Below are 13,329 nucleotides of genomic sequence, written 5' to 3' on the forward strand. Positions count from 1 at the left end.
AGGTAGTTGCATCTAGAAGTATTATTCTACTTAGAAGTACTGCTCTATCTAGAGTAATAATTTACTCTAAGGCCTACTCTACTTAGAAGCAGTATTTTATTTATTTTAATAGGCTTTTTATATAAAGATTAATAATAAAAGTTATATTTATTTTATTACTTTATTAATATACTAAATAAGCTTAGTAGCTCTCTCTTTCTTCTACTATCTTATTTATTATCTCTATTCCATCTCATTATTTACTCTTCTATTTCTTATCTACTATTAATATTAAAGATTGCATTGTGACAGGCGGTTAGGGACACTTAGGCTAGCTGGTCGCTAGCAGGGATATCTCTAGAGTGACCCAGATAGAATTAAAAGAGGAGGTCAGTGCCGTCACTGGGAAAAATCATCGTTTTTCTTTTCATCAGAGATTCTTCCCAGAAGTCAGAGAGGCCGGAAGGACTCGAGGCTGCTAGGGAGTCTATTAATTAATTGCCTTCATTTTTAAGAGATTTATTTAAGCATTCTTGCTGTCACTACGTTCCTTGTCCAACTTCCGTCTTCGACATCCCTCAGATATCGGGCTGCCGCAGGCCCTATTGATGCCTTGCCAGCGAACTTTCCTGCGACCGACCCGATATTCTATCTCATAAGATGCTTCTCTATCAGGAGATATAAGCCTCAGGTTAATCCGACCTCATATGCGTAATCTGGTGCAGCTTCGGGCTGACCGGCTAAGATGCCTGTGTGACGACTCTTTGTGTATTTCCCCTAGGGTAGGTTAATAAGTTGGGTGTTGTTTTCCGTCCCTTCCTGCTGCTAAAGTATAATTAATACTAATCTAGAGGTTAATTATCTTTATTTATCTACTATTTTCTCTTATTATAATATACTTTTAAATGAGTTTTTTTAGTATTTTCTTATATATTTTTTTATCTTATTATAATTTACTAAATAGCTATTTTAAAGCTTAGGGGATATAAAGAGTAAATTATAAATAGAAGAATATAGAGCTAAGTAGAATCTTCTATATATAGTTAAGCTTACTAAACTATTAGTACTATAAAAGTCTATATATCTTTTAATTAAAGTATTCTATCTATTTCTTTTATATAGTAAATAAATTCTTATATTATTTTCTATATTGCCTCCGGGCCTTTTTATCTTTATATCTCTATCTCTATACTTTTTATCTTAAAGAGTAAAGAATAAGAGTCCTCTAATATTAATTAAGCTATTCCCTCCCCTCTAACTTCTTTTAAGACCTTGAATTATACCCGCATTAAATAGCTAAGTAATAAAGTTAGCTAAAAGTACCTTATTAGCTATAATTAGTATATTCTTAAAAGATTTATTTATATAGCCTAACTTCTATAAGATTTTAGGAATTAGTAGGGCTATACTAAAAATAGCTTAATATAGGTTTTTAATTAAGATTGTAGATATTTTAAATTTATTAATTATTAAGTATAATTAATATTAAAAATTAAGTTAATTATAATTTTTAATAATTTAAAATATTATTAAAAGAAATAAATATTAAATTAAATTATTTTATAATTTAATAATTAACTTAATATATATAATAAGTAAATTAAAAATATAAATAAATTTAAAAAAAATCTTAATTTTTATTTATTTAATTAATTATTTTTTATTTATTAAATATATTATAATTAAATAAAAAAATAATTTTTATTTTTATTTTTTAAATTTTTTAAAATAATTTAAAATAATATATTTATTTATTTATTTAATATATATTATTTTATCTATATTTAAATTTATAAATTTTTTTTAATTAATTTAAAAAACAAAAATCTTTTAATTATTTAATTATAAAATAAAAACCTTATTATAATTTTACTTTATTATCTTAAAAAACTTATTATTATTATTAAATTTATATTAATAAATTTATTATTAATCTTATTTAAATTATATAATATATATTTATCTATCTTTTAATCTTAGCTTTTTTTAAATTATAAAAAAGCTATTAGAGGTTTATATATAAATTTATAGTAATTAATACTATAACCTACCTTCTTTATCTTTTTTATAATTACCTTAGTAGCTTTATAGCTGCTCTTTTTAATATAGACTTCTAGTCGACTTGGGTATACTAAGTCAAGTCCTGAATAGGCATTGTTAAAAATAGCAACCCATAGACCATAGTAATTACTAGAAAGCCAGTCTTTAAATAGCCGCTTTGTTGGGGGATAATAAGATAGTCCGTCGACGTTAACTGATCGTGCTATCGTCTGGAAACCTCTCTTAATAGACCGAGGACTTTCTGTGCAGAACCAAAAAACCGAGATTGTCTTACAACATATCGAGACGAATGTATAAGTAATTAGATATTTTCTCCCACTATGAGTATATCCCGAGAGAAGGAGCAAACGGGATTATACCCAGTCCCTGCAGGCCCCTGCAACAGCAGATATATTTCGTTAGGCTGCTTAATAAAAAGCTCTAACTAGTGGAGGAGAGGTCTTTCTAGCTAAGAATAGGAAGGTTACTCCTCTAATTCCGAATTGACTATAGACAGGCTAGTAGGGAAGTACATTCCTACTATATTTTCTTAGCTGACGGATTAGAGAAGGAAGACTTTAGACTAGTACCTACAGTATCTATTAGAGCGGGGGGCAAGGCTTGGAACTACTATATCTACTCCACTTTAGACTAAATAGAGTGGATATATAATTTTTTAGGTAATAATATAGTAGATATAATATATATTCAACCGGAATAAAATAGATATATATATATAGATTTATAAGTTAATTTAAAATACTTCGAACACCTGTTAAGTTGCTAAGGCAAGAGGCTTAACAGCTGAATATCCAGCCTAAAGGGTAATACCATATACCTGCAATTTAATTCTCATAGGGGGGATTTCTAGAACCCCCCCTTTCGCCTGCAGCGGCAACTAGCTGTTAAAACCGCGTCAAACCTACAGTGGGGGAGTTGGCTGATAGTCAGGGGTTCCTCTACCGCTTCCTGAGAGGCCGAATCTAACTCTATACTATATATCGAACCTCCCCTTTCTATGTAGCTTATAGGAAGACGTTGTCTAGTTAAGGTAGAGTGGTGGATACGGTGGCTCGGTTAGCTGTTGAGCCTGACGGCGTTGTTAGTTAACGAGGCGCATCTTTATTCCTGCCTTATAGTTAGCGTAAATACAGCATATAGAAAATATAGATATATAAACCTTCTATGGGCATGTAGTTATAGAGGCTCTGATAATTAAAAGGCGCCTTAAGGAGTAAGCTTTATAGTGAGGTTACCTATAAGATAGCAATATAGCTAATGCCAGCCTGGAAGTTCTATATAGTAAGGTTAATAACTATTTAATCTTTTATTAGGCTCTGGTATTTGTAAATAGTAATAGCAAATACTATAATTAGGGGAAACTGCGTATAAATATAAATCTTATTGCCTATAAGGAAATTATATGTAACTAGAAGGATAAATAAGATTTTCCTGCTCTTATTTATTATTAGATATAGCAGCCTATTATAGCTATTAAAATCCACTATAATAACTACTAGAGGTTCTTCCTATAAGTTAGTGCTTATATTCCAAGCAATATTATATATAGTATCCTAGGCACTATTAACTAGGCCAGCTAGCTACCATAAATTAATTATAAGTATTATTTTAATGCTTTTAGTAATAGGGAATCTATTAGATAGATTACTAGCGTTATTATTTAGTGCCTGCCCTATACTATTAGTTTAATTCTTTACCTCTATCTATACTACCAGGTTATTAAGGTATACTATATACTTATAATTATACTTATTAACCCGGGCCTTTATAAAATATACTCGTAAAGTAGCCCTAAAGCTATTAATCTTACTTTGTATTAACTTAGCCTATATCTAATTACTAAGGAGGTTCCATAATAATATAAATAACTTAACTTTATGTAATTTCTGCAATACCTAATAGAACTGGGCCTGATTATTACTAATTTAGCGCTATATTATAATTAAGAAGATAATATAGTTAAATAACTAGTAGGCTACCTACCCTCTTTTTTTTAGTAAAGATAGACTAGTACTAGTTAAATATAGCAGCTTTTACTAGATAAGTAGTAACTAGAAGAAATTGCCTACTAGTAAGATACTTATATTACTAAAGAACTTAAGGCTATACTATAAAAAGGCCTGCTATAGATAGAAATTAATTTGCACTAGCTACTTAAGCTCTAGTATACTCTTTTTATTAATAATAAGGTATTTAATATACTATAAGCAGAATTAAAAAGTAATTATATTAGCTAGAAGAAGGTTAGTAAAAGTACTACCTACTAGAAGATATAGTAACAAATAAATAATACTGCCTTATATCTAGTTACTTATAATACCTATTAATATTATATAGTAAATAGAGCTAGAATTTAATAAGGTAGCTATCTAAAGATAGAAGAATAATATCTTAATAAGAAAGAACTTGCTTATATTATTACTGTTATTAATATAAAAAAGAATTTAAATAAAACTTTATACCTAAAAGTAGCTTATAAAGATATTATATATAAGCTATTATTATAGGTTTAGCTAATTATACTAATAAGAATTAAGAATCTTTATATTATTAGCTATAGAGTAGCTAGTAATAAGGTCTTTTTAGTAGCTATCTTAAAGTTCTAAATAAGTATCTATATGCTATATCTAGTTGTAATTAATATTAATATTATAACAGCTAAGTAGGTTAAGATCTTTTTAAATAAGGGGGTTATTAAATAAAAGAGTAGCAAGATAAATTTAATCTTTATTATTAAATTCTTTCTTTATAGATAGAGTCTTATATTAATCCTCTTAAGGCTGTAATTAAGCCTCTTTTAGCTAGCTGTAATAGTTATTATTATAATTATAGTATTGCTAATAATATAAGAAAGCCTTAATATAGAAACTAAAAAGTTAACTGTTAAATATTAGAAGCTTATTAACTTAGTAATATAGGTAGTTTAATATAAGCTTTATATAGTAGTAATCTAGCTACTATTAACCTTTTGGATTAGTATAATAGTAAGGGAAGTAAATTAATATATAAGGCCTATTATTAATATTTTCTAGCTACTATTACTTCTACTTAAAAGAGTCTCTAGAGTGGAAATTCCAATATTTAAAAAAGGAAATATAAGTTAGGTTTTCTAGGATTTCTAGATATTAACTATACTTTTTATAAATATTAAGAGTCTTATTAACCTTATTGCTATCTATATATAGAAAGTGGGAATGCCTATTAGAATAATAGCAGTTAATATATAAGTAGGTTTGTAAGCTCTTTTATAATGGTAGGCTGAGGAGTAAGTAGCAAACTTCTTACTTTAAGTAATTTTATTTAGTAACTAGCTAATTTAGAAGCTTTAATATAAAGAAAATAAAAGAGTTATAATTCTTAATCTAGAGTATTAGGGCTTTCCTAATCTAAGTAAAAAATTTACTTTTTTTTTCTAACTTAAAGTAATATTTAGCTATATAATTAATTACCTGCTATAAGCTTATATAGGGGGAGATATCTATATTAGCCAGCTATATAATTATAAGTAAGTAGTTATAGTAATTAATCTAGCTATTATTCTACTTACTCTTAAAGTTCTAATACTTAGAATGAGGAATCTTATTTAAAGAGGCTAGTAGGTATTACTTATAAGGAAATTTAAAGTAATACTTAACCTACTTAATATATTTATTAAGCTATATATAATAGTTATTATAGCAGTATTATTACATATAGTTAACTACTATTAATAGGAATCTAACAGTAAGAAGCTGCTATAATAAATTGATAATTAGGGGGTTTTCTTCTCTAGAAGCCTATATTTGCTAAGGCTCTGGGTTAATTGTAGATATATAATATCTCTAAATATAGGCGAATTATTTCTGGAACTGATTATTATTAGAATCTAAATCTAAGTGGCTACTTAACTAATATAGGCTATAGTAGTAACTAGACCCCCTGCCTTACTACTTGTAGCAACCCTAAAAGTCTATTAAGTTAAACTTCTACTTTAGAATAATAATCCTAAAAAATATATAATACTTATGGAAGTAATAAGTAGTAATATAGGTATTATCTTATAGTAATTACTGGAATAGAGCTATTTACAGTACCTTAGAAGCTACTTTCTACTTTTAGAATTAAGGCATATAATAATATAGGGACTTCTAGTAGTAATTAGCTATACTTATAGTAATAAAAAGGCTAGGCCTGCCTAGATTGTGGGTATATATCTTTAATTTCTTTCTTTACTTATATTAATATAGCTAAGTACTCTTAATTATAGCAGCTTAATATGTAATTAACTAAATTAGAGCCTAAGCCTCTAGCTTATTAGGCTTAGTTATTACTTCCTCTAGGTTAGTATGTATAAGAGGTTAATAGTAGCCTTTATATTACTTAATAAAATAGTTACTTTGCTTTCTAACCTATATATATAATAGTGTGTTAAGAGCGACGAAAAGCTATGTCTTATAGCGGGTAAAATATCTATCTTACTATCTTATTATATAGGCAAGGTAATTCTAGTATATAATACTCTATAGGCAAGGCTCTACAAAGTCTGCCTTACTATTAAAATAGAGAGTAGGGAATGTAAGTATTAATAGCAGCTAGAAATAGTTAAATTTGTTAATAGAAGTCCTGCAAATAGAAGGTAGTAGTATATAATATTAAGTTTATATACTAGGTAGTATATACTTAAGATTAGCTATATACTTAGAGTTAGGGGTATTATTAAGAAATTGGAATTGTAGGGTGTTTAATTTGGTATTGGTAACCTATAAATTCGGGATTGCTAATATATTGGTATTGCTAGGATCCTCTTTTACAGCCTCCTTAATAGAGCCTTGGGGGACCTTACTATTAGGTATGTTAGCTACTTAGCTAGCAATAAAAGTAACTATACTACTATCAAGAGGAAGCTATTACAAGCAATCCTACCTTATAACAATATTGCAATAGCCTAGATGGTAGTGCTATAGGTAATAGAGCTAAATTAATAGGCATGAGTAATATACCTGGAAATTGCAAGCAAATTACTACTAGAAGCGAGAGTTGCCCTCTATATCAGGAGGCTGTAGGAGTATAATATCTAGCTCTTTAGGTAGGGCTGGAAGCTCTTTAAATAGCCTATTAATATTGTAAAGGAAGTAGACAATATGACCGCAGTATTTATATTAAGAGCTATATACCTATAGGATCTTTATGTATATGTAAACTTTAGCAATTAGCATCTCCTTAACTATTATTAGGTCAGGTAGATTATTAGAGACTTTCCTAAAGTTAAGGTTATTTATAATGCTAAAGAAGTAGGGCTTATTAGGGGTTTTCTTTCTATCTCGACTAATATAGCAGCTGTAAACTTTCACGCTATTTTGCTTTATATTAAATTAATACTTCTGGCAGCAAATATAACTATATATCTTATTATTATTTAGGGCAGTATAGAATTTCTATATAAGGGCCCGATCCTCCTTATTAAGGGCAGGCAAGTTAAGGTCTGCTATTAAAGGTAAATTAACTATTTAATCAAATTGTTGCTCTTAAGGCTATAGCTGTAACTATAGGTTAAAGGTACCTTAATGTATATAGCAGCTGCAGCGATAACCCTATAGTAGTAATAAAGGTGTGATAGGAAATAATTCCTATAGTATAGGCATGCCTAGCACAATAGGAGCCGTTGGAAGAGTATCTTAAGGAATTGGCATTTGAGGAATAGGCATTTGAGGAATAGGCGTGCCCAGAACTACTATTAGCAGGCTAAGGGTAGCAGGAATAGGGGAAGGTCCCTCTACTACACTTAGAGTAGATAGCCCTAGCAAAGGTCTAGGCAGTCCCTGGAGTGTGGGCGCTAGGCTACAGAATAAAGTAGGCGTGGCAGAAGGTTGTGAGCCATGCATAGATGTAGGCGTTAGTGCAGTCTGCCTTAGAGGCATTAGGTTAGCTATAGAATCAGTCCTTTTCATAGCTCTACGTAGCAATAGCCTCAAGATAATATTCTATATAGCGGCAACGGCGGCTTGGGATTCAGCTATATATTTCCTTCAGCATGTCCTATAGCTAGCACAGTCTCCTATAAACTTCATAGAGTCCTTAACGCTTTGAAATTCAACTTCAAGCAGGTCTTACTTATAGGTGTAGCAGTTTCAAACTGCCTGGGGTATATCGTCCTCTATCTAGCTGTATATATATCCACTTCTTACCCACTTAGACTACTAGATATCGCTCGGGCAAGGAGGCTTTGTGACAACTTATATCTAGTACTATAGAGAGGTTATCTTTAAGGTAGTTAGATTAGATCTAAATAATTAGAAAGGAAACTATACTACTTCCTAGAGGCAGGGTAACCGGGGAATCTTAAGAGGTAGGCTGGCTACAGAGGTAATATATCAACCTAGATACTATTAGCAACTTAATGGGTTTAATAGATTTAATAGAAAAGGGAAGTAGCTACTATATAGGTTAGTAGAAGGAGTAAGGGGCACGGGGGTTATTTAGTTAGGATTGTACTTAGCAACCCAACAAATTAATTGCATGGAAGAAAGGAAGAACTGAAAGCTCTTGGAGAGTTTGCCAAGCTAGCTAGTTCTTATTACCTAGTCAACGCTCAGGGGGTGGTTTCTGGCGAGGCCTTCATTTGGTGGCGTTAATAGCCGACCAATTCGCACACAAGTTGAGCAAGGCCAGGCCAATTAGCCAATCAGAGGAGGTTTTATGCTTAATTCTTTCTGACTGAGTAAAACGCCCTTCGGGCTGAATAAGTGGACTTTTAAGGCTATTTACAACCTTATCGATGCCTATTCAGCCTCACTTTCAGAGGTTGATACTAACTCTTCAGCCTGTTGCTGCTGTGATGAATCGTCAACCTCGCTGATGCTGTCCTCGCCCTCCCGTAGCCATTTTGACTCAGGAAGCGCCAGCTTGTCGTCGCTTAGAGTCCCACAACCGGCATCCAACTTACTTTCAAGGTGTGACTTAAGCAATTGATCCAGGTCCTTGATAAGGCCAGCACGGTACCAAGAGCGTAAAACCTGACAAATGGCGATAATCTCAGCATCTAAGTATCAAGGTCGGAGAAGTCAGAGCTACCAGAGCTCCTTGAGCACGCCGAAGACGACAGTACTACGAAGGCCGGCCAACCCGTGGAGGCATGTCGACTACCTTTCTCACGACTGGAAGGAGGAAGATATCTGGTCATCATGGAAATATATCACCACTCGCCGAAGAGAGTATCCAAATAATTCTCGTCTAGAGAATGCGTCTTGGAGAGCATGGATAAAATGCAAATACAAACTGAAGACTGTGTCTCCCGAGACGCTCAACTGGTAAGGGACGGTGGAATTCGCGCGAATATCAAGCTAACCCAGTGTAGGTTCAAGGATTGTGATGTGACTTGGCTATATGGGCCCCTTTAGCAAGATCCGACCAAGATCTGTTGTACAGATACTGAACTTTCCAGTATCCCATCTCCCAAGTCCAATTCACAGGTCAGCATTAACAAGAAGTCCATATTAAAGAGAACGGTCCCGGAGATCATGCTGCAGAGGCCGTTATCGCCTTCATTGTTACTCAAGCAGACAGCACCAGTGGTCCGAGCATAGGAAACAAACGGCCAGGGATTAACAAGGCCTGCTCTTAATCAAGCAGCAGTGACGGGTTATGTTATGTCTTCGAGACAAATGAGCCGCAATGCCTCTAGTATGCTGTCGTCTTCAGCCTCTGGGGTCTCATCACCAGGCATCGAGCGAAAATACGTCCGCTTCAATGACAAAGTCTAGCAATGTATTATCTTCAATGGTTATTGTGGTGATGACAATGGCATAAACTTTGATCCATATAGCCATAGTGATTCCGAGGACGGTCTAAGGATGAAGCGGCTTCGGCTACGAAACCAGGCTCCATTGGTGAGGAGGAAATCAACGAATGATAAGAACTCATTTATCTCTGACGGAAAGACGCTTACGATGCTTCCGACAACACTTAATCACCGAGGAGATATTCTAGAACCCACGGAAGAGGCAATGAAGCATAGCAACAGTATCCGCAATCCTACGCTCTCGCCATCCTTGTCACAAGAGACGTGTCCGAAACCCCGAAACCCTTGGGCAAGTTCTGTGAAGAAGAGGAGGATTATGGTATGACGGATGTCGATGTTGATGGAGACTCAGCCTGGTACGGTGCTAAGAGTTTCGAAAACCCTGGTTTGTACTGCCGGGCCTCTACAGACAACATAACCGCCGAGCCAACTGGCATGCGTCGCACCCCTTCCGGCATGTTTATGCCATATGAGGAGGGAGAATCATCGTCGAAGGATGCGATACTTGGCCGCTTTATTGACACCGTCAACACAGCCAGGGACATGGCATATTTTATTTGGAATGTGGGCTGGAGAAAGCGAGGGCCTTGACAACGGAGATATTTCATGGAGTCCGCTGATTCGATTATGTCCTTCAAAGCCTCAATTTTATCAATGGGTGTTTTTTTCCCCTGAGGTTTCTGCCTTCTCCTCGTCCATTTGCTGCGAAGGGATTCCTGGATGTGCACAGGCCTTGAGGTGTATTTACATAAGTCGTAATTGTTGCTAGATTTCCTGGGGGGCATTTGTCTACGTTGGTTTCATATTATTTGAGCGATGGATGGAAATATAAGCCGAGCTAGATACAGGTTTTATGCAATGGCAAATGGGTGACCACGACCATGTCTATGCCTCGGAATCTTGAAGCAGGTTTCGAACTTCAATGTCGGAGAAAATGAACTTCGATCCGTTCTGGCTCGACCCCGACAACAGGAGAAGTTGGGGACGGCTGTTGAGTTCAGCGCCTTGATAATATTTCCCTCAGGGCATCAAAGCGGAAGACAGCTCCAGATGTTGCCTTGTATGGTAATTCAACCGTCAAGCGAGCAAAGCAGGAGTAAACGAGGAACGCTCTCAAAATGGCCGCCGCAAGGTATACAATTATAAGAACAGTTTTAAGTTCTTAATCTTCCACAGTACTCAATATGAGTTGGGCTTGATCACCAGACGCTGACGAGTCACTTCAGCTGAACGCATGTTCGAACTTGGGCGGAGCACACTCTGCCAGATCATGCCTGTACGAGCCGCTGCTGGTAGCTGAAAGTGGGCTAGTTCCTGCATTCCAGGCTAGAATCTGAGCCAGCAGGTATCCATCTAATCCATCCATACCAGTACCGGTATTCCGGCCAGATCTTTTCCTAGCCGTCTTAACTTTGGATGTATGCCTTGAGCCTTGAGGAACGAAAGGGTCTTAGAGGATGGGCGCGGGGAAAAAAGAGGGGCTCAGCCAAAACCCACTCGCTTATCGGAGTCCTCGAGCACGGACCATTTCCTTCGTGCTTTTGGTCACCTTAACATCAAAAGCGAGGATAAAATTTGTTGAGAGTGCTGCAAGAAAAGTTCGACGATAAATATAGAATCTGGGATTATTGGGCTTTCCATTGATACAAATTTTACAGCATTCGAGACGTTGTCGATGGTTGCTGAGGCAGAAGCATTCCCTGGGTCATCCGTCTCCAACCCACCAAACACACTTAACTCTACCTCTATTTCCATGTCTTATTCCCTATCCCCCACGACTATGTAACGAATTCAACATGGACCTCTTGAATATGTTAGTAGATGCCAGCGGGGCTTGAACAGTGGATATGGAGATAGAAAACGAGGTCGAGGAGCTCTGTAACGTCCTGTCCCCTGGCAAATCGAAAATATTCTGGGCGGGGAATCGCGAAGTTATTCTGCCACGATGGAATAGCCCAGGATCTACAGGAACGGACGAGGAGCGGTGGAAGTTGAAAACACAGGTCCCACCTGAGCTGAGAAAAGGGGTGCATCAAATTATGCGTGTGCTATGCTATCTCTGAATAGTTTGAAACGGTTGAATAGGTAATCAATCATACACCAAACTGAATATAGGGAGCCCAGTGTAATGGCTGTGTCCCTTCGTCGTCACACAGAACATCTCTCGGTAGTCGGCCATCCCCAGAAGAGTCGCCACAGTTATCCGGTCCCTCCCAATCCTCTAGGATCATATGGCTCCGTGAAGGGTCGGTGGTATCGGTGTAGCCGTGGTCAGCAAAGTGGAATATACTGCAATTTGGCAGATGAGATAATTATGACAGCTCGCTTGCGTCGTCCTGGCTCAATCGTTCTTAGGACGGCCTATCCAGTGTAATCGATACACCACAATCTGATACCAACTGGCGGTCCATTCAGTTCACCTAGAATCCAAACGCCTCCTCTTGTGAAACCAGCCCCTTGCGAACCGCTGCTGCCATAGTGCCCATGATATCCCCGACGATAGTCAGCTTGCTGAGTTTCAGGCCGTGTGGCCCGCTAGAATCCTTCACCAAGGTAAGACGATAGGCTCTTGGAATCTGAATCACGTTCAGTAATTGACCGGCGGACTCCCACATCTGAAGCAATATACTGACCCGCAACTCCCACTCAATTCCCTTGCTGTCCGAATGCTTCTTCTCTCCCGGCTCCACGAAGTTGGTGTATAGATTCCCGAACAATATGCCATCATACCCGTCTGCCGTATCCTGGATAAAAGCGGAGAGGGGCTCCATTGAAAACTTATGATAGAACCGAGTCGTATGAATGAGCCTCTTCCAAGCCTCCTCTCCTCTAAGAACCTGCCCGCTTTGGGCTTGGAACTCCCAGTCCTGGGTGCTCCACTTGGTATGCGGCACCGAATGCGCAGCCTTGGTCTCGCAGAAGTCAATGTTGAGGTCGCTGAAGTATTTCATGGCAGGGTGTTTCAGGGCCTCGTTGTCCCAGCCCTTAAAAGAACCGACAAAACAAGGCTTAGTTGGGTAAGACATGGCGACGACTAGGACTGGCTTTGCTGCTGATAGGGAAGGGAAAGCTTATTCGTTCCTGAGCGATAGATTTCTCAACGCAGAAGAGTCGGGAAAATGAGAACTTTGTGAGATTGGTGAGATCATGCGCACAATATATGACAAAAGAGACCGATCACATGCCTCTGATCAGATCATTTCTCGTCGCCCATCTAGTAAATATCCCCTAGAGCGCCCGTGAACTCAAAGAGCTAAACTTAAAAGGAAGTAAGATAGTCGACGTAATTAGTAGATCATTCGCTCAAGCCACCAACCCACGGCAAGTGTGAGGGAACCAGTCCAGCCCAGAAGCCTAAACCTCCCAGGCATTCCACTGAGATCACCCGATTTACTCGCAATGTAAACATCGAGAAGGCTGCCTACGAGGAGCTTTTCGTGAGGCGAAAGAGTGACCCAGGGAGGCTTATTGATGTTCACGTTATTGATGTTGAGAGAGGAGAATGTTGGGCA

At 36.4% G+C, this 13,329-nt stretch overlaps 2 protein-coding genes across 2 annotated transcripts; one reads left to right on the plus strand and one right to left on the minus strand.

Annotated features, from left to right (window-relative positions):
• Positions 1-9,690: 9,690 nt before the first annotated feature.
• BGZ61DRAFT_487310 (uncharacterized protein) lies at positions 9,691-10,408 on the plus strand (the record flags this gene model as incomplete). Its single annotated transcript, XM_046249954.1, has 3 exons — positions 9,691-9,699; positions 9,780-9,905; positions 10,040-10,408. 3 exons carry the CDS (start codon positions 9,691-9,693, stop codon positions 10,406-10,408), a joined length of 504 nt encoding a protein of 167 aa, XP_046094013.1.
• Positions 10,409-12,237: 1,829 nt separating this feature from the next.
• BGZ61DRAFT_374311 (uncharacterized protein) lies at positions 12,238-12,843 on the minus strand (the record flags this gene model as incomplete). The annotated part of the gene is made up of 2 exons (XM_046242323.1): positions 12,238-12,393; positions 12,451-12,843. 2 exons carry the CDS (start codon positions 12,841-12,843, stop codon positions 12,238-12,240), a joined length of 549 nt encoding a protein of 182 aa, XP_046094014.1.
• Between the last annotated feature and the right edge of the window lie 486 nt (positions 12,844-13,329).

Source organism: Ilyonectria robusta, assembly GCF_021365365.1.
Source record: "Ilyonectria robusta strain PMI_751 chromosome Unknown BGZ61scaffold_70, whole genome shotgun sequence".
NCBI lineage: Eukaryota > Fungi > Ascomycota > Sordariomycetes > Hypocreales > Nectriaceae > Ilyonectria > Ilyonectria robusta.